At 36.1% G+C, this 24,912-nt stretch overlaps 1 protein-coding gene across 1 annotated transcript in view; it reads left to right on the top strand.

Annotated features, from left to right (window-relative positions):
* The window catches only part of ZNHIT6 (zinc finger HIT-type containing 6), a 59,850-nt gene that overhangs the window by 4,217 nt on the left and 30,721 nt on the right, over nucleotides 1–24,912 (top strand). Inside the window, exons 5-7 of the mRNA XM_023208381.2 lie at nucleotides 1,921–2,024; nucleotides 22,011–22,079; nucleotides 24,151–24,231. Coding sequence (XP_023064149.2) covers nucleotides 1,921–2,024; nucleotides 22,011–22,079; nucleotides 24,151–24,231 — 254 coding nt within the window. The remainder of the gene's footprint in view (nucleotides 1–1,920; nucleotides 2,025–22,010; nucleotides 22,080–24,150; nucleotides 24,232–24,912) is intronic.

Consider the following 24,912-nt stretch of genomic DNA (forward strand, 5'->3'; position numbering starts at 1 on the left):
ATACTAGTTTACACTCTCACCAATAGTATATGAATGTACCTATTGTCATATTCTCACCAGTCCTTAGTTTGGTAAGACTTTAAAATTTTTTGTCAATCTGTTAGCTGTGTAATTTTATTATGGTTTTAAATGTACAGTTCTCTAATTCCTGATGAGATTGAACCACCTTTCAAATACTTTATTGGCCATTTGGATTTCCTCTTTTATGTAGTGCCTATTCAAGTCTTTTGCTCATCTTTTCATTGGTCAGCTTTATTTTTCTTACTGGTTTGTGAGAATTCTTGGTATTTCTTGGATGCTAATGCAAGTTGGTTGTATGTTGTAAATATCTTCTTCTAGTCTCTGTCTTGTCTTTTCATTCTGTAGTGTCTTGTGGTGAATGGATATTCTTAGTTTTAATGTAGTCAAATTTATCATTTGTTTCCTTTATAGTTAGTAGGTTTATATGTTTATAAAGAAATTCCATCCGTACCATGAAGTTAGGAAGTTATTCTCTCATAATTATTGCCTAAAAGCTTTATACTGTTGTATTTTACACTTGTGTCTCTAACTGGAATTGATTTTTGGTATCATGTACAGAGGAGTTCCCATTTAATTTTTCATATGGATAATCCACTTTTCCCAGCACCATTTATTGGAAAGTTCATCCTTTCCCTACTGCTCTGTAGGACCACCTTTGTCGTATATCAGCATCCCTATGTGCTCGGGTCATTTTGTGGCCTTATCTTTTCCATTCTGTTGTCCTGGTGGTATATCCTGCACCAATACTACGCTCTGTCAATTACTGTGGTTTTTTGCTGAAACTTGTTATCTGATTAAGTCCTCCCACTTCCTTTTTTCTAGAGTATGGCTATTCAGTGCTGTTTTCAAGGCAAAATAATTGCAAATCTAAGCAAGGGATGGCCCATAGCCCTAACTGCTAATGAGTTTTTGTTCTTTTTTCCTCTGTTTCAGTGTAACCATACAAGTTTCCTAGATTGCTCTAAAAGTAGAGATTGTTTCTGGTTTACCCTTATCCTGAAGGTGTATTAGGAGGGTTGGTCACTGCTATTATAATTATTTATAATAATCACTACCATCACTGAAACCAAAGTCCTCTAATTTATAAAATTACATGTAATTTATTAAAACAGTTTCCTACTTAGCCAGTGATAGCTGACCCATCCTTTCCCTTGGCTTATGACTTGATTCTGACTTTACATTGCAAATTCTAGATCCCTATTCACTTAACAAAAAACTTGCATTTATATTTTGCCTTTTCTTTGAGTGATCTTTCTTCTTCCTTGACTTAATAAAAATCTGATATTACTTCCTTCATAATTCTGGAATTGCCCAGTTTAGCTTAATCAACCCAAGTGGTCAATGTAATAACACATGTCAGAGCCAGAATGTTCTCATGTCCCATTTTGTGCTTCTCACAACAGTGGTTACTTTAAGCTAGGCCTTGTACTAGGCAGTGCAATGGCTCTTCCCTTGAGTGAGCTGTCTAGTAATAAAATCAGGGATATATATACACAGCTAACTGGTAAAACCATCAGTAAAAGAAATCAAGAATTGTGTAGGTGGCCTCTGTGATTGCCAAATGACCTGTGTTTTTGTTTGTTTTAATCTCCATTAAATTCTTTGGCTCATAGAACATATGGGTTAAAAGCACAAGCTCTGGAATTAGACAGACCTGGGTTTGAGTAAAAGTTCTGTCTTTCTGGGATAGGTGTATGATTTTGGGATCTCACTAATTCATATTGCTAAAATGGAGATGATAATACCTATTCTCATAGTGTCATTGTGAAGATTACATGAGGTTACTGCTTAGAGCTGTTGTAACACTTAGGTTCTCAGTAAATCTTAACTATTATTGAACATTGTTTTACTCTTTAAGGAATTTAAAAATTAATTTGTCTGTTTGGTTTTGTTTGTTAGATGTACTTTATGAAAAATCGTGCCCGAAGGCAAGGTATTAACTTGAAACTTCTACCCAATGGATTCACCAAGAGGAAGGAGAATTCAACCTTTTTTGATAAGAAGTAAGTTTCTAATTTTTTAGTATATCAGGTGTTCTGATTTGATCAGGATCATTCTTTAAGGTTTGGTTGCTATAGAGCATTGCTACCCCAAATGTGATTCTCTGAACTGTTTGTTATTGGTCCATGACAAGATAACTGTAGCAATTGTATGTCATGTAACTCTAATATCTGGGTGCATACCAGTCACCTAGGCGTCTTGTTAAGTATGCTTGTGATTTTTTAGTAGGCCTGGGTTGGAGTTTGATGTTGTGCGTTTCTAACAAGCTCCTCAGTGATGCTGATTGTTTGAGAAACATTTTGAGTAGCAGTGCCCTAGAACACTCTCATACATTAGAAATAAACTTTCTTTGAGACCTAAGATACCAATAAAGTATTTCAGGGACTTCCAGGACAAAGCAAGTAAAAGCAGGACCTCTGTACTGTTTAAAGGCAACTCTGCTTTTTTCTTTCTCCACTGGGTTTCCAAATAAGATTTCATTTAAAAGCTGTCAATGGAGAAGGGGACTTTGAACTCTTGAGTACAGATAATATAACAGAGATTAGTTTGCTGCTGTCTGAAAATGTTGGTTGAAAAGGCCCCAAGAGTACAAAGGAGAACAGGATCCCAAAGTACTTTAAGCCAACTAAATTATCAGATAATACCTTTCAGAAGTCAAGATTTTGGATTTAGAATTTTTAAAAACTTGAGGGAGTCCCTCGCTTTCCAGCCTCTTAGTAACTGTGGGGCCTTGAACAAATCACCTTCCTTTCTCTGGGCCTCACTTGTATGATATGGGGAGTTGACCCAGGTCAACTCTACGGTGCCTTTCCAGTTGTACTCTTCCAAAAATTGAAAAGACATAAGCCATCAGAATTATCATTATTCTAGTAAAACTTCTACCTTTTCAAAGCTGTTAACATAATTAGAAGATGACCTTATCCATTTATTTTATATAAGACGTAAATATTTGTAAAAATGGTTTTTCGTTTTTCCTGGTTGTTTTCCAAAAGTAATGCTGAAGCAGGTGGATCCCTTGAGGCCAGGAGTTTGAGACCAGCCTAGGCAACATGGTGAAACCTCATCTCTAGTAAAAATACAAAAATTAGCCAGGTGTGGTGGCACCCACCTGTGGTCCCAGCTACTCAGGAGGCTGAAGTAGGAGCATCCCTTGAGCACAGGAGGCAGAGGTTGCAGTGAGCCAAGATTGAACCACTGCACTCCAGTCTGGGCAACAGAATGAGACCCTGTCTCAAAAAAAAAAAAAAAAAGTGAAGTAATGTCTTGCGTTTATCAAATGTGAGATGATTCTTTTGTGTGTTTTGAAACTGACGTATTTAGAAATTGACATAATTTGAAGTTTATGGTAACTGGTTAGAAGTTTATGGTAACTGATTAGTGCCTTCTCAAATACAAAATGTGTTCCTATTTTATGAAAGAAGCCATTGAGAATGATTGTAATCAGAGATTAGTTCTCAGTAATGAAAAGCAGATGGCCTCAAGTATAACATTTTTGTGTCTCTAGATACATGAATGTATGTGGAAAGTTTTTACCAAGAATATTACATTCAGTATATTTTCCAGGTTTAGTATATTTTTGGTTGTTTTGAAACTCCCCGGGTCTCTGCAAATGGCAAATCAGATTCTTCTTGCGTTAGTCTTTTGTTCTTAAATTTATAGAGATTTGGGATTGGTTTTCTTAAATTTTTAGTGTTTCCTAAGAGGAGATTAGCAACATAGTGTGTAATAGTAGGCTTTAGAATCCTTTTTTTAGTCTTTTGCCATCTGCAAAATGGAGCTCATGATAGCTGCCTTGTAGAGTTGCGGCCTTTTAGTGTATTCATTCACATAGGCAGTAAGTGGCATGTGGGAAGGAATCAGCTTATAGTAGCTATTGTAAGAATAATACATCTGTATCATTAAAAAGTTTAAAGGAAAAATATCACCTGTAATTCCACTATCTAAAGTTGACCACTAATAAAATTTCGTAACGTTTCCTTCTAATCATGTTTTCTCTTTTTTTCATGTAATGAAGTAAAACATAATATCAAATACTTAAAACTATATAAAGTGACCTGACTCTGCTCAAGTTAAACATTAATTTTTTATGAATAAATGCACATCCTTTTTTCCTGCAGCTAGATTTTCCATTTAGCAATATATTATGAACCTCTTTTCTTGTTAATGCAAATCTGCCTCATTATTTTTAAGTAGGATATTCCACCTTTGACTATATCCTGTTTCATTTAATTATTCTCACATTCATGAACACTTATTTTATGTCTTGTTTTTTGTTATTATAAATAACACGGTATTAAACAGCCTTGAACAAATTGTTTTGTGTGCTTACGTGACTTTTCTTTGTAGGATCAATTCCTAGAAAGCAGAATTACTGGATTAGAGAGTACAATGTATTTAAACTTTTGAGAAAAACTCTGCATTGTCTCCATAAAACATTACCACTTTGTACTTTCATCAAGAAAGTATGAGTGCCTATTTTAGTTATACCTTAACTTTTGTTGAATATTACCAAACTTTTTTGTGGGCAGCTTTATTAGAGAGGTTGAGCTCTTGGATTTTTTATTTCTTGTTAAGACATTGCCAGATGTCCACTGTAGGAGGCAGAATCACCCCCATTTGAGAACCACTGATTTAGATAAATACAGAAGATGTACTTATTGAATGTATAGTTCTAATGTTTTCTTGGTCTATATAATTAATATAATGTAGACAGAATCAGGATTTTGGTGTCTTATACTTCACCTTTAAGAGAAAAAAATAAAGACGTTTAAAATTACTTTGAGATATTTGTATCTTATCAGCTGAGCAATAAGATACCATGAACACATGAAAATGAGCAAGGTTTTAGATGATTGCAGTTGTATTTGCTGGAAAGAGGGAAGAAGGGGAAATGAAATTTTTTCAAAGAATTCTGTTCAGCTCCCATGCCCCCAGTATTCTAAGAGACTAGTTTTCAATACTTTTTTCTATTAACTTTCAAAAGTTGGTTATAACTTTGTCTCTGATCAATGTAAATTTGCACGTTGCCTCTACTGTTTGATTATACATTAGGTGACCTTGGGCAAAATCTGACTTACCAGGTTATTGAGAGGATTAAATGAATTATTAATAATAACTAAAGTAGTACCTGGCACATAGTAAATAATATACAGTGACATTGAAGATTTACATTCCTTTCACTGAAATTCTTAGGAATATGCCACATTTACTATATATTCCATTCACCCCTCATAGGTCTGGGACAGCACTGTGTAATCAAACAGTACTATTTGTGCAGTGAAACCTATAAATGTTTACCTTATAATGGGTAAATAATGATTGTAGACTGACTCAGGTTTTGCTGCTGAAGGTGTTAACAATCTCTCAGTTTTGGAGATTTTGGAATTGTTTATATGAGAAGTTGGTCTTGTTCTAAGATTATTATTAATACGCCCTAGGTATTAAATTGATTGCTTGTTTAAGCAACTTGAACTACAGTATAGTCAAAATCTCAAGTTAATGTTGCTTAAAATTTGAATGTTTTAACTTTTGAGGAATCTGAATGAAAAATCTTTTGTACTGTTTTTGTAACTTTTCTATAAAGTCTACATTTATTTTTTTTTTAAAGTTTTAAATTTAAAAGCCCCTATACGAAGTGTGATGAATGTGCCATTGTACCTGAATTACTCTGTAGACCTATCTGCAGGTGATTGTAGCAGCTGACTGGAATAGGTTCATTCTAATCCAGACACCCTTTATAGCAGGCATTTTCACTGACTCTCCTAAAATTATATGTGAAATTATGTGATGTGTGAATTTTTCTAAGAATAAGTACTGCAATTTTCACTGAATAGTCAAAGTGAGGTGAAGTCTGTGAAGTCAAAAATGTATGCAATGGGGATGAATTTTAGAGGACTATTTTAGAGGAATTTGCAGGAGTGTCATAGTAGATAGCTGTAATCAATAAAGTTAAGTTCAGAGAGGCTTATATAAGTTGAGCCAAAGCAAGGTTGACATTCGCTGTTAAAAATAGAGAAGCTTGATAAGGAAATGTTGGCTGTCCTGCTTATTTTGGAGCAGATCCCAAGCTACTTTAAAATAGTGGCTTTTTCAGAGGTAATTCCTTTACCTCATCTCTTTGTAGGGTCTATAGTTTTATGTTCACTTCTACCCAGTGCTAATCAAATTTGTTGAAAGAAATATGAAAGACCTATATGAAGAAAATGTAATTTCTCCTGAATGACTTAAAAGATGTATTTAAACTTTTGAGAAAAACTCTGCATTGTCTCCATAAAACATTACCACTTTGTACTTTCATCAAGAAAGTATGAGTGCCTATTTTAGTTATATTTTTTTAGTTTAGAAAAAAAGTGCCGTATTCTTAAAAAGCTCAGTATTGCTTCTTAAGTGATCTTTTAAGTCTGATGCAATCCTAATGAGAATATCAGTGGGATTTTGTTTGTTGTTATTTATTTATTGAGAAGACAATTCATAAATAACTGAAGTTTATTTTGAAGAATAACATGGCAGAAGTGCCTGGAAAAATCTGAAAAAAGAATGATGAGGCTGGACTCATTAAAATTTATGAAATTATACTAGTTTTATGGTGTTGGCCTAGAAATCTGTAACTAGATCACAGAAAATAAATAGTATATTTGGTTTGCTAGTATATGATCAAGGTAACATTTCAAATTAATACAAATAATTACTTAATAAATGGAGTTGAAACAGCTTGCCATTTGAGAGGAAATGCTGAATCTTTTACTAAATAACATCCAGGTGGATCAAAATCTTAAAATGAAATAAAAATACTGTAATATTTTCATAATCTTGAAGAGAAGAAACATCCCATCCAGAAGCCACAAGGGAAATAATAAAATAATAACTAAATTTACATGGCAAAAAAAGACCATAATAAAGTCAAAAGACTGGATCAAAAAAGTCTTTTACATATATGACACAGAGTGCTTGTGCATTATTAAGAAAAAAAGACTAGCAACTAATTAGGAAAGGGGCAGAGGATAAGAATAGATAGTCATAGAAAGATATGTCTACATACATAGTATTTAACTGATAAACATTAATAATATCTAGTATAATGAAGATATGGGTTAACCAGGCCATTTTTCTCTTCCATTGTTCTTGAGAGTTAAATTGGTATGGTCCTTTTAGAAGGCAATTTGGTAATGTTTCTCAGAATGTTATATATTTTGTTGTATAAAATGTATATTACATCTTAAAATGTTATAAATAAGTACTCAAGGAATTTAGCCTACAAACATATTTGTAGATGATCTGCAAACGAGATATATGTACACATATATCTATTGCAATATTGTTTTTAGTAGTGAAAAAACTGGCACCAACCTAGAGTATCCTTCAGTATGGACTGAGTTAAATAAATGATGACACCTTCATACCGTGGAATTCCATGCAGCTATTAAGCAAAAACAATTAGACGCAGAAGTATTGTCATGGAATACTAACCATGACATGTTCAGTGAAAAAAAAGAATTGGAGTTTAAAACAATTGTCTGAAAGATTAGGAAGCTCACTTTAAATTGGTGATTGTAAAGCAATACGTCATCTGCACAAAAAATTTAAAACTTAGCTTGGTGTGATGGTGAATGCCATGATTGCACCGCTACGCTCCAGCCTGGGCGACAGAGTAAGGCCCTGTCTCTTAAAAAAAAAAAAAAAAAAAAAAAACCAGTAATAAATTAGCGATTCTTTGGATCTGAATCACTTTGGGAATCAGCTTAAATATATGAGTTCTGTTTGTTATATACTGTATGTCTGTTAGATAAGAAAAACTTCATAGATGAACCATGTTGTTTTTTGTTTGTTTTGAGATGGAGTCTCGCTCTGTCGCCCAGGCTGGAGTGCAGTGGTACGATCTCGGCTCACTGCAATCTCCACCTCCCGGGTTCATACTATTCTCCTGCCTCAGCCTCCCAAGTAGCTGGGACTACAGGCACACACCACCACACCCAGCTAATATTTTGTGTTTTTAGTAGAGACAGAGTTTCACCGTGTTCAGGATGGTCTCGATCTCCTGACCTTGTGATCCGCCTGCCTTGGCCTCCCAAAGTGTGGGGATTAAAGGTGTGAGCCACTGCGCCTGGCCTGAACCATGTTGTTTTGTCCCCTCTGATAGTAGAGTTTGGACTGAAGCTGGTAACGTTGATTAAGGACATGCTAAGAAATAGCTCTTAGAATCTTGCTGAACTTTCTTTAAGGGTATTACATGTTACTCTACCAAGTAGTCTCCATGTATATAACCATGGGAGAAATGTCTCTTTGATCTCTGTTTCTTTTAATCAACTATTTGTTGTTTTCTGAAGCTGAACAATATATAGTGGCTTCAAATGCCAGCTCTGATATTTACTGGTTTTGTGGCTTTAACTCTATATCTCGTTTTCCTCATCAGTAAAATGGACAAAAGTATAATCTACCCACATATATACCAGTATTTTTGTCCCTTTTTAGACATTTTTTCAGACCTTCTTTTTAGGATCATTTTGTTTTCCTTTTTAAGATTTCTTTAGTGAGGGTCTTATAAAAATATGCTTTTTCAGTTTTCATCTTAAAATATCTGTATTTCATCCTCTTTTTTTTTTTTTTGGAGACCGGGTCTCCCTCTGTCACCCAGTCTGGAGTGCAGTGGTGCAATCTCGGCTCACTGCAACCTCCATCTTCTGGTTTCAAGCAATTCTTCTGCCTCAGCCTCCTGAGTAGCTGTGACTACAGGTGCCCACCACCATACCAGCTAATTTTTTTGTGTTTTAGTAGAGAGGAGGTTTCACCATGTTGTCCAGTGTGGTCTTGATCTCCTGAGCTCAGGCAATCCACCCACCTCAGCCTCCCAAAGTGCTGTGATTACAGACATGCGCCACCGCGCTAGTCTTATTTTCATTTTTTAATGGAAATACAATACATACCAAAAAAGTACACAAATCATTAATGTACCAAGGTCAAAAACATTACCAGCACCTGAGAAGTCTTTACTGCCCACCATGGGAATACCTACCACCACCTCCCAAGTTTACTATCTCCCCTAACTTTCAATTTTATAGATTAGTTTTGCCTAAAGTTTTTTCCAATATTTTATTATGAAAAATTTGAAACATAAAACAAAGTTGAAAATTTTGTAGTGAATGTGTATATACCCATCACCTAAATTCTGTCATTAATATTTTACAATAATTGCTTTATCAGATATTTATCCATCCGTTAACCCATTTTATTTTTGGTGCATTTCGAACTAAATGCAGGCATCCCTCTACTGGGCCCTGAATACTTAAGCATCATTAACTAGAGTTCCATAGTTTGCATTTTTGTCTGTTGATATAAAATTTACACGTAATGAAATGCACAAATCTTAAGTATATACATTTGCTGAGTTTTGACAAATGCATGCACCTGTATAATCCAGTCCCTGTGAATAAATGGAACATTACCATCACCCCAGAAAGGTTTTTCTTGTCATTTCCTCTTCCTTAGAGACAGCCTGTCCTTTTTTCCCCTGTACATTTCTTTTGCCTGTTTCAAAATTTCATGTATAGTCAGACAGCTCACTCTTACTTTTGTTTTTTATCTGTTTTTTACTTTTTAAAAAATAGAGTCTTACTATGTTGCCCAGGCTAGTCTTGAACTCCTGGCCTCAAGCAGTCCTCCCACCTTGGCCTCCCAAAGTGCTGGGATTACAGGCATGAGCCCCCATGCCCAGCCCCTTTTGAATGATAGTTTAGCTTCATATGAAATATATTAAGTTGACATTTATTTTAGAACTCAGTTAATTTATATATTCCATTGTCTTCTCACTTCTTTTGCCACTATTGAGAACACTGTTGCTTTATACATAGTCTTCCTTCTTTTCTCTTCTGATTGCTTTGAAAATATTCAGTATTGTCTTTGGAGTTCTGCAGTTTCTATGATGTGTGTCTCAGTGTGATTTCTTTTTATTTTTATTCCTTGAGATTTGTTCTGCTATCTAAATATGAGAATTCTGGAAAAGTAATAAGTTATCTAAATTTCTTTGTCTTTGCTACATTCCGAGTAACTTATTTAGCTATATTGTCCAAGTCACTTTCTCTCCTCAGTTGTCTAATTAATCATATTTTTAGCTTATGCACTGTTTGTATTTTAGTTTATTTTTCCCTGGAAGCTCTGTTTCTTTCCCTAATCTTTCTCATCTTTTAGACAGAACTGTATTCCTTACTCACGTTGTAAGCTTCCTTTTTTTCTTCAGTAATTTAAAACACTTCTCATCGTGTAAATAATCCCAGTATCTGAAGTTGTGTAAGTCTGGTACTGCTGTCTGCTTGGACTCTTTTCTGTGGACTAACCACCCATTTCCTCAGATATGGATCCAATTTTCTTATCCCTGCGTTTGTCTCCAAACGATATTGGCCCTCAGTTCTAAACAATCCAGTTCTTCTACTTACCATTCTTCTACTGCTAACAGCTTAGAACTGAAAGTCCTTAGCTTTTCAATTTATCCTTTTGACCTAGGGTTCTTTAGCTCTGTGTTTGTGTGTCTGTCTTTTACTTACAGTATGAAAGTAATAGAGGTGTGCCTATTACTAAACAACTTAATATTTAAGAACTTGAGTCTGTTTTAGAAGCTAGCCACTAGATGTCCCTCTTGTAAAGAAATAACCAACCTTTTATGAATTCAAAAAATTACTTTTTGTTCTTTGGATAAAATTGCATCATCCTTATTATATTGCAGTAATATACCTATTTACCCCTGTATTAATGCCAGTAGCACTTTTTTCCTTAAAAAGTTATGTGGTAATGTACTTCTAAAAGCACAGGACTTTTTTTTTTTTTTTAAACATGGTATCCTATAAATATAAGTAGTATAGGTTTGTACTTTGCTGTAAATTGGCTTTAGGAAAGAGTAAAGGAAAATAAAATGATGGGTTTAGCAGTTGTGGTCATGAGGAGACAAGTGGATTTTGCTGTGAGCTTTGGGGGATGATATAATAGGTGCCCAGTACAGACTTGTCAACTGATTGAAATGTTTAGCTCTGCGGTTTCTCTGCCATAATAGCTTTGATATGGTTTGATGGAAGAATTTCAGAACAGCATCAAGGATTTAGAAAAAACGGTGTGAAAGAATAGAATCCTAATGGTTCCCCAGTTGGGCTTTTACTTACTGCAGCCATGCAGACAGTGGTAAGGGAGTTCTTGTGACACAGCATCACAGGGTATAACTCTCCACAGCAGTAATTAGCTAGCATTCATAGAAATGGAAAGCCAAACACTTGATCATCTTGAGGTTCCTGAACTGATTCACTTAAGGAAGACTTTTCCTGGTCACCAAGTCCATCCTTTGTGATATGCCTCTAAAATGTGTCCCTTTCTTACTGTCTCCTTGACCGCAGCATTTATCAGCTGTAGTGTCCTATGCAGGCCCTTCTTATCTCACTCTGGACTGTTGAGGAACCCCCTCCACCTCCCAGGTTCAAGCGATTCTCCTGCCTCAGCCTCCTGAGTAGCTGGGATTATAGGTGCACGCCACCACACTTGGCTAATTTTTGTATTTTTACTAGAGGCAGGGTTTCACCATGTTGCCCAGGCTAGTCTTGAACTCCTGACCTCAGGTAATCCACCCACTTTGGCCTCCCAAAGTGCCGGGATTACAGGCGTGAGCCACCATGCCCGGTGTTGAGACAGTATTACTCTGTCACCCAGGCTGGAGTTAGTGGTGCGATCTCAGTGCTCTGCAATCTCCACCTCCTGGGTTCAAATGATTCTTGTGCATCCACCTTCCAGGGAGCTGAGACTATAGGCTTGCACCACCATGCTCTGCTAATTTATGTATTTTTAGTAGAGCTGGGGTTTCACCATGTTGGCCAGGCTCCTGACCTCAGGTGATCCACCTGCCTTGGCCTCCCAAAGTGCTGGGATTGCAGGCATGAGCCAGCACACCCAGCCTATCTGTTAGATACACCTCTCTAAAACTTGTTCTCACCATAATGGTCACCTACTTAGAATCATTTAAGCTTCTGTGCCCACAAAAGTCATTAGCTCAGAGATATCTCAATTGGCCATAGGCAGCATTGCCAGTAGATGAAATTTGTCATCTCATTTTTGAGTCTTGTACTGTCTGTACCCCATTCCATAGCCTGGGGTTAACTCCTTCTTATCCCCCTCTCATTTGAAGTTGCTACTTCCCAGGCAGTTGGAAATATAATTCATTTCAAATATTCCTCATTAAACAAAACAGAATAAGTCTTGTTTGTTGTATTTGCTTTTTAAAGGAGGAATAACAATATAGTTAATATTTCTTGAATGTTTATATTTTATTAAATATAACAAAATTTAATTTAATCTTTGTAAGGAAGTTTTCTTGGCAAGTTACTTATTTCCCTGTGCCTGTTGCTTTATCTGTAAGATGGAGACAGTAATAGTACCAGTTTTATGACTAGTGGTTTTCAGTTTAGAGTGCATGTCAGAATTAACTGTGAGGCAATTTCAAAATGCAGAATTATAGATACCTGGGCTTGACCAGCAGAACTTGCTAATTTATAGAGCCTTAGAACATCTGTACTTCTTGTTTTTGTTTTTGTTTTTTGAGACAGAGTCTCAGTCTGTCACGCAGGCTGGAGTGCAGTGGCGTGATCTCAGCTCACTGCAGCTTCCACCTCCTGGGTTCAAGCGATTCTTCTGCCTCAGCCTCCCAAGTAGCTAGGATTACAGGCAAGCCCCACCATGCCTGGCTACTTTTTGTACTTTTAGTAGAGATGGGGTTTCACCATGTTGGCCAGGCTGGTCTCAAACTCCTGACCTCAAGTGATCCACTCGCCTTGGCCTCCCAAAGTGCTGGGATTACAGGTGTGAGCCACCACGCCCAACCAAGGACATCTTTACTTCTAAAAACCACCAGATGATTCTGATGTTTACCTCTACCTGAAAACCACTGATCTGTGTGCCGATAAGTCACTGACCTTATTCTCAATTAGTTCAGTCAGTGGGCAGAGAAGACTGCAAACTCTTAAAACATAGTATAGTTAGTGCTGTGATGGAGTACTCATGGGGTTTGGTAGCACAGAGGAGGGCTCCCTGCCCCAGCCTTTCAAGAGAAGTGTTACTCACTGAGAGCAGGGAACAGGAAAAACTTCCTAGAGAAGATAGAATTTGAGCATGTTTTTAAAGGATGAAAAATAGTTTTTATTTCTAGGTTTTTATCTAGACAAAGGGAAAGATGGTTCTGGTGGTGAGAATATCATATGCAAAAGCATAGTGTAGCAAAGTTAGTACAATGTAAGTAGTTTGGTGAGGGTTTGGTGAGTGACAGGAGATGAGGCTGGAGAGAGGCCCACTCTGCCACGCCAGGGAGTTTAGGTAGAGTCATACTTTGAGCAGGAAATCTTCCTGTTCGTTCGAGTGATCCATATCTGAATGTGGATCTTTATAGTCTCTCTCCACCTAATTTCCTAATGTATTCAACTAAATGTTCCCAGGCTGATCACCATTCTAAATCCTAGCATGTCTTTTTCTTCCTTATTTTCTAGCCATCTGTGAAAGTACACATGATAGCTCATCTTCTCCATTATGTCTCTTTTGCCTAGGTTCCTATAGTACATATTTTCTCTGCAGTTAATACGAAACAGATGCGGGCATTTAGTGCTGGTATTCATTTTTGGTATGCATATATCTGCTCTCCTTTCTACTTTCTAGTGTTTCTTAGTAGGGGTTCTACTGGCATTTTTGAATGGGACAGGTTTTTTGTTGTGTGGGGCTTTCCCATACATTACAGGAATTTCCCACTCTTTGTCCCCTTCCTACTAAATCCCTCAAGTGCTCCCAAGTCTTGGAACAACCAAAACTGCCCAGCCATTTCCAATTGTCCCCATACTCCCAGTTGAGAACTGCTTAAGTACTCAATTATTGGAAGTAAAATGGTTCTTTTTCATTTCATTTCAGTCTTCACCTGCTATATCCATTTTCTTAATATACTTTCTACTAAAGCCAATACCACATAGTTAACCTGTTTCCTATTATTTTCATGCAGTAGTGGTACTAATTTTTAAAAGGGCAAAAATATAATATATAACTATTACTTTCCAAAGTATTTACATAATGATGTGAGACATAAAATTATTGTTTTCCTTCTCCCAAATTCTAGTCATTTTAATCTATACCAAGTAACTAAACAGATTCTTTGTATTCATGCTTCAAAAAACACTTATCATGGTACTAATCCTAATGAAATAGATTATTTTTATAAGGAATGATTCCATTTATTTTTGAGAGACTTCAAATTTTCATCTTGGAATACATTTTAAAAGATTAAATGCCTGTGAATGAAGGATTATGTAGATATTTTATAGATTTTGTATTTTTCTTGAAGAGTTCAGAATTTGGTAGAGTTTCTTTCGACTCTAAATTAAGATTTTATAGCTGACAGTAGAACAAAATTTTTTCCTGTAATTTCATCAGGTATTATTTGCTGCTTCCATATGTCATACCAGTTGACAATTTTAGTGTCTCTTCCTTTTCTATTGCTTATAAATGAAAGACAAACATAGAAGAAATGTTTGTATCAATCCCTTTTATCAGTTAGGATGCTTTATATTGCATGAAATAGAATATCCAGTTTAAACAGGTTTGAACTATATACAGAGGACATTTTGGCTCTCATAACTGAATGTTCAGAGGTAGATGGACTTCAATAGATACAGCAACTTGGTTATATCATCGAGGACCCATTTTTTTTTTTTCCTGATTCGTCATTGTATCCTTTATGGTGTCCATGTAATCCTCATAGTCATAGGATATTGCTGGTAACAGTTTGGGTTATAGTAAATATCCAAACAGAGTGCTTCTCTCCCAACATTACTAAACAGAAAACCTGAAATTCACCATGATTAGGCTGCCTACATAATCTGCCCAATCTGGAGCCATTGTGTCCAGGAAAGTATGTTGATTTTTTTAAGTCATAAGGTACACCCCTAGAGGGTTGGCATAGAATTCATTCATTAAGGTATGGTTATGGATTACGAAGGATGGTGGTGACAGGTGGGGAATGATTGCTAAGTAGATAGTCAAAATGTCTGCTATACGTCTTAAAAATGATTTTAAAATATGGGGGTAAATATTTAAAATAAAAAGTAACTGAGATACACTTGAATTCGCAGTACAGAAAAATACATGGTTTATTTTTGAACTTTCAATTCTAGCAAGCTCATAATATTATAGCAGATTAGAGTGTGGACTCTAGAGTTATGAGGAAGCACTGCCTGGGCTCAAATCCCAGCAGCTCTGCTACTTCCAGCTGAATAATGACCTTGGAGGAGTGACTTTCTTCTCTCTACCTTAGTGTTTTCATCTGTAAAATGAAATAATAATAATATTTACCTCATAGAATTATAAGGATTAAAAGAGTTAATACATATATTTAGAACCATGCCTGACAGAAAAAGCTTTTAAAACAAACCATTGTTATTTACTATTGCTACTTGCTGTGCTCTCTGATAAAACAATTTACTGGTAGTTTTTTTATAATATGTAGACATTTCTTTTTTGAGATGGAATCTCCGTCTGTCACCAGGCTGCAGTGCACTGGCATGATCTTGGCTCACTGCAACCTCTGTCTCCTGGGTTCAAACAATTCTCCTGTGTCAGCCTCCTGAGTAGCTGGGACCACAGGCGCATGCCACCATGCCCAGCTAATTTTTGTATTTTTGGTAGAGACGGGGTTTCACCATGTTGGCCAGGATGGAACCTGTAGAAATTTCTAATGTAATTAGTGATACAGTATTCTGAAAACAGACATGTGTTTTAGCTTTAGCTTACCTCATGGAGTCACCTGTGTTTAAAAATCAGAAGTGAAAATTTTAAGTCTATTTGAACTGACATGATATATCAATGTGATTCTCAAAAGTAGTTGGAAATACTTCTCTTAATAACTATAAACAAGGGCTAAAATGTTAATGTCCGGGATATACTATGGAAACACTTATTAGGAGAGTTAAGTAGCAGGATGATGAATCTCCCTGTAAGCCCTTCATTTCACTGTTCTTTAAAACCTTTGTTGTTGGTGCATTAATTACAGGATAGAATCCATACTGCTTAGCAGGGCATTCAGGGCCGTATATAATCTGGTATTAATGTTTCTAGTTTCGTCTCTAGCCACTAAACACTAAGTTTAATGTGAATAGAGTTTGCTTATGAAATCCCGGCAAAATACTCTCTAAAGACACTGTCAGTATTTGATAATAACAGCAACATTGTTGAGTACTGTGTTCTAAACTCTTTTTTTTTTTTTTTTTTTGAGATAGTCTCACTCTTGTCACCCAGGCTAGAATGCAGTGGCACAATTTAGGTTCACTACAGCCTCCACCTCCTGGATTCAAGTGATTCTTCTGCCTCAGCCTCCTGAGGAGCTAGGACTACAGTTGTGCACCACCAATCCGGGCAATTTTTTTTTTTTTTGTATTTTTAGTAGAGACGGGGTTTCACTATGTTGTCCAGGTTTGTCTCAAACTCCTTACCTCAAGTGATGCAACTGTCTCGGCCTCCCAAAGTGCTGGGATTACAGGCATAAGCCACCATGCCCAGCCTCTAAACTCTTGATATATTATTTATTCATTTAATTGTGATAGAAATACCGTTGTTATCCCTGTTTTACAATGAGAAGCCTGAGGTACAAAGAGATTGTCTCTTGCTGAAGAACATGTTAAGAAGTAAATTATTAAAATGGGATTCAAACACAAAGTCCACTTAACCTCTCCCCCGTCCTACCTCTGGACATTATAGTATATTGAGCCTTCTTGCTATGTACAGTGTCAATAAAGAACAGGAAGCTTTCATATGAAAATTGTGAAATGGAGGGAATAATGCAGTGCCCAACGTTGGTGATTGACTTGCTGCCCTAAAAAGAAGTCCGTGTTGGACTCATCTCCTTGTTGGTCTTATTGTCCTTAATGTCTAGTGAGCTCTCGTTTATGTTCTTTGGGTATTTGTTGGTTAATCATTGTTGGAGTGGGATGAGAATTGATGATTTAAAAAAAAAAGAACAGAAATATTCAAGCTTCTTTAAACTTTGTATTAGAAATCTTCATTCTTAGAGTTTAGCCTCCATTTGTAACTCTTAGTTGTGGCATATTTCATAGGAAGATAGCTTTGAGACTATCAAAATGATTAAGTAAGTAACCCTAGTTCTGGTTTGGTACTAGTTTCTAAGATAAAAAGGAGAAACATATATTTTTTTTTTCTCAAAGGGGGCAAAAGAGAATTCTTAAATGAATACTTCTAATAGTGAAATATTTTTAAATTCAAAGAGAATGTTAAAATTATTCCTGTCCTTTCTATCACTACCATCCTGTGTGTGCCTCATGAATGCATCTTTGACTTTACTGATTATAAAAAGTAACAAATCAGCCAGGTACAGTGGCTCACACCTGTAATCTCAGCACTTTGGCAGGCCAAGGTAGGAGGATTGCTTGAGCTCAGGAATTGGAGACCAGCCTGGGCAACATAGCAAGACCTTGTCTCTACTAAAATTCAAAAATATCAGTCAGCTGTGGTATCTACTTGTGGGGGCTGAGGCGAGAGGATTGCCTGAGCCCAGAAAGTCAGGGCTGCAGTGAGCCACTGCTCTCCAGCCCAGACGACAGAGTGAGACCCTGTCTCAAAAAAGGAAAAAATCCCACAAATCATTATGTGGAAGATTTATTTAATAATACAGACATATTCGTAGGTAAAAATTAAGTCCTTTTATAATGTCAAGAAATAATCATAGCTAAAAGTTTGGGGTATGGTCTTCATACTTGCCAATATATGTATAAGCCTGTGTTTTAAATATAAAGGCTATCATTCAACATGCACAGTTTTCCATATCAGTACATGAAGTTCTGCCTCATCTTTTATGACTACTTAAAATTCATTATGTAGATCTACCATTATTTATTTCATCCACTTTCTGATGACGTACATTTAGGTTGTTTCTAATTTTTTTCTATTATATAAAGTGGTGCAGTGGACATTTATATATATATTATTATTTGACCAATTATTTCCTTGGGATAAATTTCCAGGAATAAAACTATTGAGGCAAAAATATATACTTTTTCAATTACAGGTTTTTATTTATAGCTTTTATGAAATTGAACTACCAGAAGCTTGCACCAATTTATATTGCTGTCAGCAATGAAGTTGCCACACTTTTGCCACACTTCCTTAGTATTTCTAATTTCTGCCAACCTGATAAGTAAAAATATTTTATTTCTATATACATTTCTTTGGTTATTAATGAATTTGAACATCTTATTGTAACATTAGAGCAGTGCCATTTAAAAGGAGCTAATGACTTTTGATTTGCATCTTTTTCCTTGGGATTATGGTAGCATTCCCATACGAAAATTTGCAATTTGAAGTTATGAAGTCAAAAGAATAATTTAGATTATGGTTATAGAACCTCTTTCCTTAAATGTGTGTGTTCATCCACATACTTTCTTGAAACTGTGGGAGAGAATAATCCCTTTTTTTTCTGTTTTTGTTAACAGACAGGCCACAGAGAGACTGATCCTTAACAAGTTTCTAGTAAGCATGTGTTCGTAAATAAGTGCCCTGTATTAACTCCCTGAAAATGAGTATAAAATATTTATTTTCCTCATTTGATACAAGTGCCATCTAAGTATTTTTCAACCTTTTTTTTTATTATGGCCTCCCAGGGAGCTTTCTGCCATGATATTTTGATACCATAGATACACTGTATATCTGTTGCATACAGTAGCCCTTTGTAGGGCCACAAATGTTAAAATAGCAAAGATTTTGTTGGCCCTTCAGAGAACCAGTTTTTGCCCTCTTTGAGGCCATGCTGCCCTCATTGAGAATGCATGTATGTATTGATATTTCGGGAAGGAGAGGGAAACAGCTTTGCTGTGTATGAATAGTTACTTAGGTTTCATAGGACTTAGAAGAGGTTAGTGTTTCTGTTGCTTTGTCAGATTGCCCAGAAGGGAACATAAGGATTCATAGTTGCCACAATTACTCCACCAGTCTTATCACCCAACTCTAAACATGATATCTTGGAGTCCCTAAGTTACCTAGAATATACTAGGTATAGTAATACCATTTTTGAGAATCTTGATATGCCAAGGACATAGTGACATTATTGTAGTTGAAGGCATTTTGTTGAATTTAGGGAACAGTAGCCCTAATGCATTAGGAGTAATTGTAAATGTTCAAACCTTTATCCTTGTGGTTCTCAAACAGTGATGATTCTGCCTCCAGGGACATTTACAATTTCTGGTAGCATTTTTGGTGGCCACAACTGGGTGTATGAGTGTTCCCAGGGGAACACTCATCTAGAGGGTGGAGTCCTGGGATACCACTAAACATCCTGCAGTGCAAAGGACCGAGTCCCCATTGCAAAGAATTATCTAGTCCAAAATACCAGCACTGCTGAGACTGAGAAACCCTGCTCTATCTTACTGATTGTACCTCTTGGAATCTAGCTTTAGAAAGTAATCCAAGTAATGTTGCTAGGAGTTTGATGTATGTGCATTTTTTTTAAGTGGGACATATATTTGTATATATAATTATAAAAACTGGGAAACAGACTTACTTCTTTCAGTCTTAAGAAGAGCACATGTCAGGACTTACAGTAATTTCAGCAACACTGAAGAATTGGAAACCATTTTAGAGAAAATAAACTCACTCATTTTAGCAAAATTTTTTTTTTTTTTTTCCGGAGACGGAATCTTGCTCTTTCGCCAAGGCTGGAGTGCGGTGGCTCAATCTCAACTCACTGCAACCTCCACCTCCTGGGTTCAAGTGATGTGATTCTCCTGCCTCGGCCTCCCAAGTAGCTGGGACTACAGGGACATGCCACCACACCCGGCTAGATTTTGTATTTTTAGTAGAGACGGGGTTTCACCATGTTAGCCAGGATGGTCTAGATCTCCTGACCTCATGATCTGCCCACCTTGGCCTCCCAAAGTGCTGGGATTAGAGGGGTGAGCCACCGCGCCTGGCCTAGCAATTTTTTTTTTTGAAGCAGGGTCTCATTCAGTCACCTAGGCTGAAGTGCAGTGACACAGTCGCAGTTCAATGCAGCCTTAATCTCCTGGGCTCAGGTGATTCTCCCACTTCAACCTCCAGAGTAGCTGGGACTATAGGCGTATGCCACCATGCCTGGCTCATTTTTGTTTTTTTTGTAGAGATGGGTTGTCACCAGCTTGCCCAGGCTGATCTTGAACTCCTGGGCTCAAATGATGTGCCCACCTTGGCCTCCCAAAGTGCTGGGATTATAGGCCTTAGCCACGGCACCCAGCCTCAGCAGTTCTTTATACAACACCCTTCAACTTCTATTTGCCCACCTTCGGTTAAAGTATAGTATAGAAAATCATCTACTGTTATCAATAGCCCTTTATTTCTTAGAAGAAATAAAAGCACCTCAAAAATATGGCAACTTGTAAATGAGTTAAATCTGAGTATGGGTGCATTGAATGTTCTTTGCATTATTCTGTTTTTCTTTGTTTTTGCAATATTGCAAGATCACATTTTAAAAGTTAGAGTACTTTTCAAATTTGTTCATGTGTGAGCTGAGGCCAAATACAGAAATATTTTTATCAATAATTTAGCAATGTATAGCAATGAATGACTTTGTCATAAGGAGAACTAGTTAACTACAGCAAATAAAATTATCTCCGAGGGCTTTTTCTCTCTGTGTTTGGAATGTTAAGTGCTTTCTGAACATATTCAGGGTGTACTGAATGTTAAAAGGCGAATGGGTTTTGAAATTACTCAAGCAATAATTGGGGTGATTGAGCATGGTTTACAATTCTGTAAGATGGCAAGTTGGTAATCCTTTTTTCCCTAAGTTAACATGGAAAAAATATACATTTAAGAAGAAATTATATTATGCATTAAGGTGAACAAAATCAGTTTATTTCTTATTTAAAAAAATGTCTCTCAGCCCTTAATGCTATTATGGTACACCTACTTCACAAATAATGAATATTGCAAAATGTTTTATTTTGGAAGAATTATTTTTTTAAAACTAGTAACTAGTAATTTGCATTTGCATTCAAATTTTTAAATGTTTTTTCCTCTGAGATTTTAGACATCTGTCCTTTAGATTAGTAAAGAGTATTTTTCAACTTTGTTCTCAATAAAATTATGGGCATTGTCTTCTGACAGAAATTTTACTAAATCATATAAATGTTTGGTGAAAGATTATTAGATTATATGAAAAGAAAATTATTTTAGATTTTGGGGTCCTACTGCTATGGGATAGATTTTAAGGAGATGCTGGTCGTCATTAACTTGCTCTAATTGATTGTTAGAAATTTCTTCTAAGTAAAGAAAACATTGTGTAAAATCATCATGTAGTGAAGACATTTAAATTTTGATAATGGATTCAATATTTGGAGCATTAGATTTTTAAAGGAATCATGTCAGTGTCTCTAAATTTAGATATATTAAATACAGTCATTTTTCTAAAATCAGGCATTTAGTGAATTATTGCTGTTGATCCTATGTCAAACCAAAGTTTAGACCTGAAAGAAAAAAGACTGTAGCTCAAAGTGCATTCTGCTTAGCAACCAGCTTGTTGTCTACTGTTTTGCTACTGAATGCACGTACTCATGCCTCAGAAGTGTATCTCCAGCCAGCTGGACTCAACTGGACAATACTTCATTCACCTAATTTCCAGACTAGTCAAGCAAAGACATCAGCTCATTGTATTTAGTCATGAGGAAATTTATTTGTAAACTTCAAATAGTAGCACACTGCTCTCAAAAGCCCCTGAACTATGAGAAATTGCCTTCTAATTCAGAAATGTGAAGTCCTTGGAATTTAGAACTGCTTCCCTTTTTTTTCTTTCTTAGTAACCCTTGCAAGAGACATTAGCTCTTTATAGAAAATATATGTTAAATTCTAAGAATAATTTTAGAATCATCTTAAAGTGAAAATTTAGAAAGTTCAATTTGTATCCAGACTTTTATTATCTACTACCTTGATTCTCACATGGTTATTTTCTCTCTTAGAAAACAGCAGTTTTGTTGGCATGTGAAGCTCCAGTTTCCTCAAAGTCAAGCTGAGTACATAGAAAAAAGGTATCACTGCTATCTTTTAATCACTGATTTGTTTTAATTTGGAGGCTGTGTATCTAAAATAAATTGTTAATGTCAGTAGTTGAATGGATAACTAAATTGTGGTATATTTATACATTGAGATGCTAAACACCACTGAAAACGAATGAACTACAGCTATGCACATCAGCATGGATGAATCTCAGAAATAATGTAAGAAAAGCAAGTTAAGGAAGAATGTATAGAACATGATTGTTTGTAAATATGCGGGAATAAAGCCAGAAAACTAAATAGTGTACTTTTAGGAATACCTACAAAGGTGATAGAACTAACTCTAAGGGAAATTGTTAACATAGAAATCCTGATGATGGTTTCTTTAGCAGCAAAACAAGTATTGAGGAGAGGGATCCAAGGAGAATTAGAGGGATGAAAGTTTCCTGTTTCTTAAGCTGGGTGGTGGTTAAAGATATGAAAAATGACCCAAAATTCTACCATGCAAAGATTACCACTATTAACATTATAGTGTATCACTCAGAAAATACATTATTTTGGATATATATATGTGTACTCATTGGAATTAATTTGCATAAAGTTTTTTGTGTTACTGTTTCATATTAAAACTTGTTCTTTTCTTTTTCTTTTTCTTTTTCTTTTTTTTGGAGGGGAGTGGGGGCAGGATCTTGCTCTGTTGCCCACGCTGGAGTGCAGTGGTGCAGATCTCCGCTCACTGTAGCTTCAACCTCCTGGGCTCAGGTGATCCTCCTACCTCAGCCTCCAGGTAGGTGGGACTAAAGGCTCAGACCATCACGCCTAGCTATTCTTGTTTATTTTGTGTAGAGGCAGGGCCTCACTATGTTGCCCGGGCTGGTCTCAAACTCCTGACCTCAAGCAATGCTCCCACCTCTACCTCCCAAAATGTTGGAATTACAAGCGTGAGCCACCCCATCCAGCCTAAAACACTTTCAAGTGTCATTTAAACATTTTAATGTCAGCCAAATGCAGCAGCTCACACCTATAATCCCTGCACTTTGGGAGGTCAAGGTGGGTGGATCGCTTTGACCAGGAGTTCAAGACCAGCTTGGCCAACATGGTGAAACCCTGTCTCTACTAAAAATACAAAAATTAGCTGGTGGAAGTAGCGCACCCCTGTAATCACAGCTACTTAGGAGGCTGAGGTATGAGAATAGCTTAAACGCAGGAGGCGGAGGTTGCAGTGAGCCAAGATCATGCCACTGCACTCCAGCCTGGGAGACAGAGCAAGACTCTGTCTCAAAAAAAAAATAAAAAAACAAAAACAAACACACGAAACATTTTAATGTTTGTGAACTATTTCATTCCTTGGTTTAGGAAAATTTTAAAGTTGCTCTTTAAGCAATATATTTAGCATATTCCTACATTATACATAAATATCCTTTCTTTGTAGTTGTCAAAGTGATTTTAGTGAAGAACTTTGTTATTTGGAGTTGCATACAAGGAAACGACTTATTTTACAGATAGGGGTATGTAGCCAATAGTATATATGAATATGTATAAATGGTTGAGGAAAGTTACTGTTTTAAAACAGTGTCTTAATTTTGTTTATACAGCTTTATATATGTTTAAAACAGTGTGCATATATGGAGGAAAGTTGGAAAACTTAAAATGTTTTGTTTCCAAGGAAATTAGTATCAATTTTTTAACTTGGTCTTATAAATTAGAATGAATAAATTTGAACATGCACTGAAATCTGAAACCTTTTTTCAGATTTATTATTTCTGCTAATTTCAAATATATTTTATCCTGACCTCGTCTTTTCATTTTTGAGTACAGGTGTGTGTTAAAAGAGGCTTCATATTTTTATAATTGATTTATACAGAACTTCTCAAAATGTTGTTTTTTAAGACCTTGTTAAGTGTGTCCAAGAACTCTTTTTGAGCTTTTTCCTAAGTATTTTTTGCTTAAAAGGATATTTTATTTTGCCAAGAGTAATATAAAAGGTCTTTGTTCAGTTATTTAAACCAAAAAAGCCACAACATTTAATAATTCAAAATTAACACCTTTAGTAGAAAATTATCAATACTAATATAGCTTGTTTTTTTTTTTCTTTGTTGGAAAGAGTACCAGATGATAAAACTATTAATGAAATCCTAAAGCCTTACATTGATCCTGAAAAGTCTGATCCTGTAATTCGTCAAAGGTATGCTTCAAAAATATTGTAACTTTCTGAAATAATTAAAAATGTTGATGTACTTATTAGGGTCATCCATGACTATTAGAATGTGATGTGTAGTGCAATTTACTTTCTTTTTTTTTTTTTTTTTTATTATACTTTAAGTTCTAGGGTACATGTGCATAACGTGCAGGTTTGTTACATATGTATATAAGTGCCATGTTGGTGTGCTGCACCCATCAACTCATCAGCACCCATCAATTCATCATTTATATCAGGTATAACTCCCCAATGCAATCCCTCCCCCCTCCCCCCTCCCCATGATAGGCCCCATTGTGTGATGTTCCCCTTCCCGAGTCCAAGTGAGCTCATTGTTCAGTTCCCACCTATGAGTGAGAACATGCGGTGTTTGGTTTTCTCTTCTTGTGATAGTTTGCTAAGAATGATGGTTTCCAGCTGCATCCATGTCCCTACAAAGGACGCAAACTCATCCTTTTTTATGGCTGCATAGTATTCCATGGTGTATATGTGCCACATTTTCTTAATCCAGTCTGTCACTGATGGACATTTGGGTTGATTCCAAGTCTTTGCTATTGTGAATAGTGCCGCAATAAACATACGTGTGCATGTGTCTTTGTAGTAGCATAATTTATAATCCTTTGGGTATATACCCAGTAGTGGGATGGCTGGGTCATATGGTACATCTAG

This window comes from Piliocolobus tephrosceles, chromosome 1, assembly GCF_002776525.5.
Source record: "Piliocolobus tephrosceles isolate RC106 chromosome 1, ASM277652v3, whole genome shotgun sequence".
NCBI classification, from domain to species: Eukaryota; Metazoa; Chordata; class Mammalia; order Primates; family Cercopithecidae; genus Piliocolobus; species Piliocolobus tephrosceles.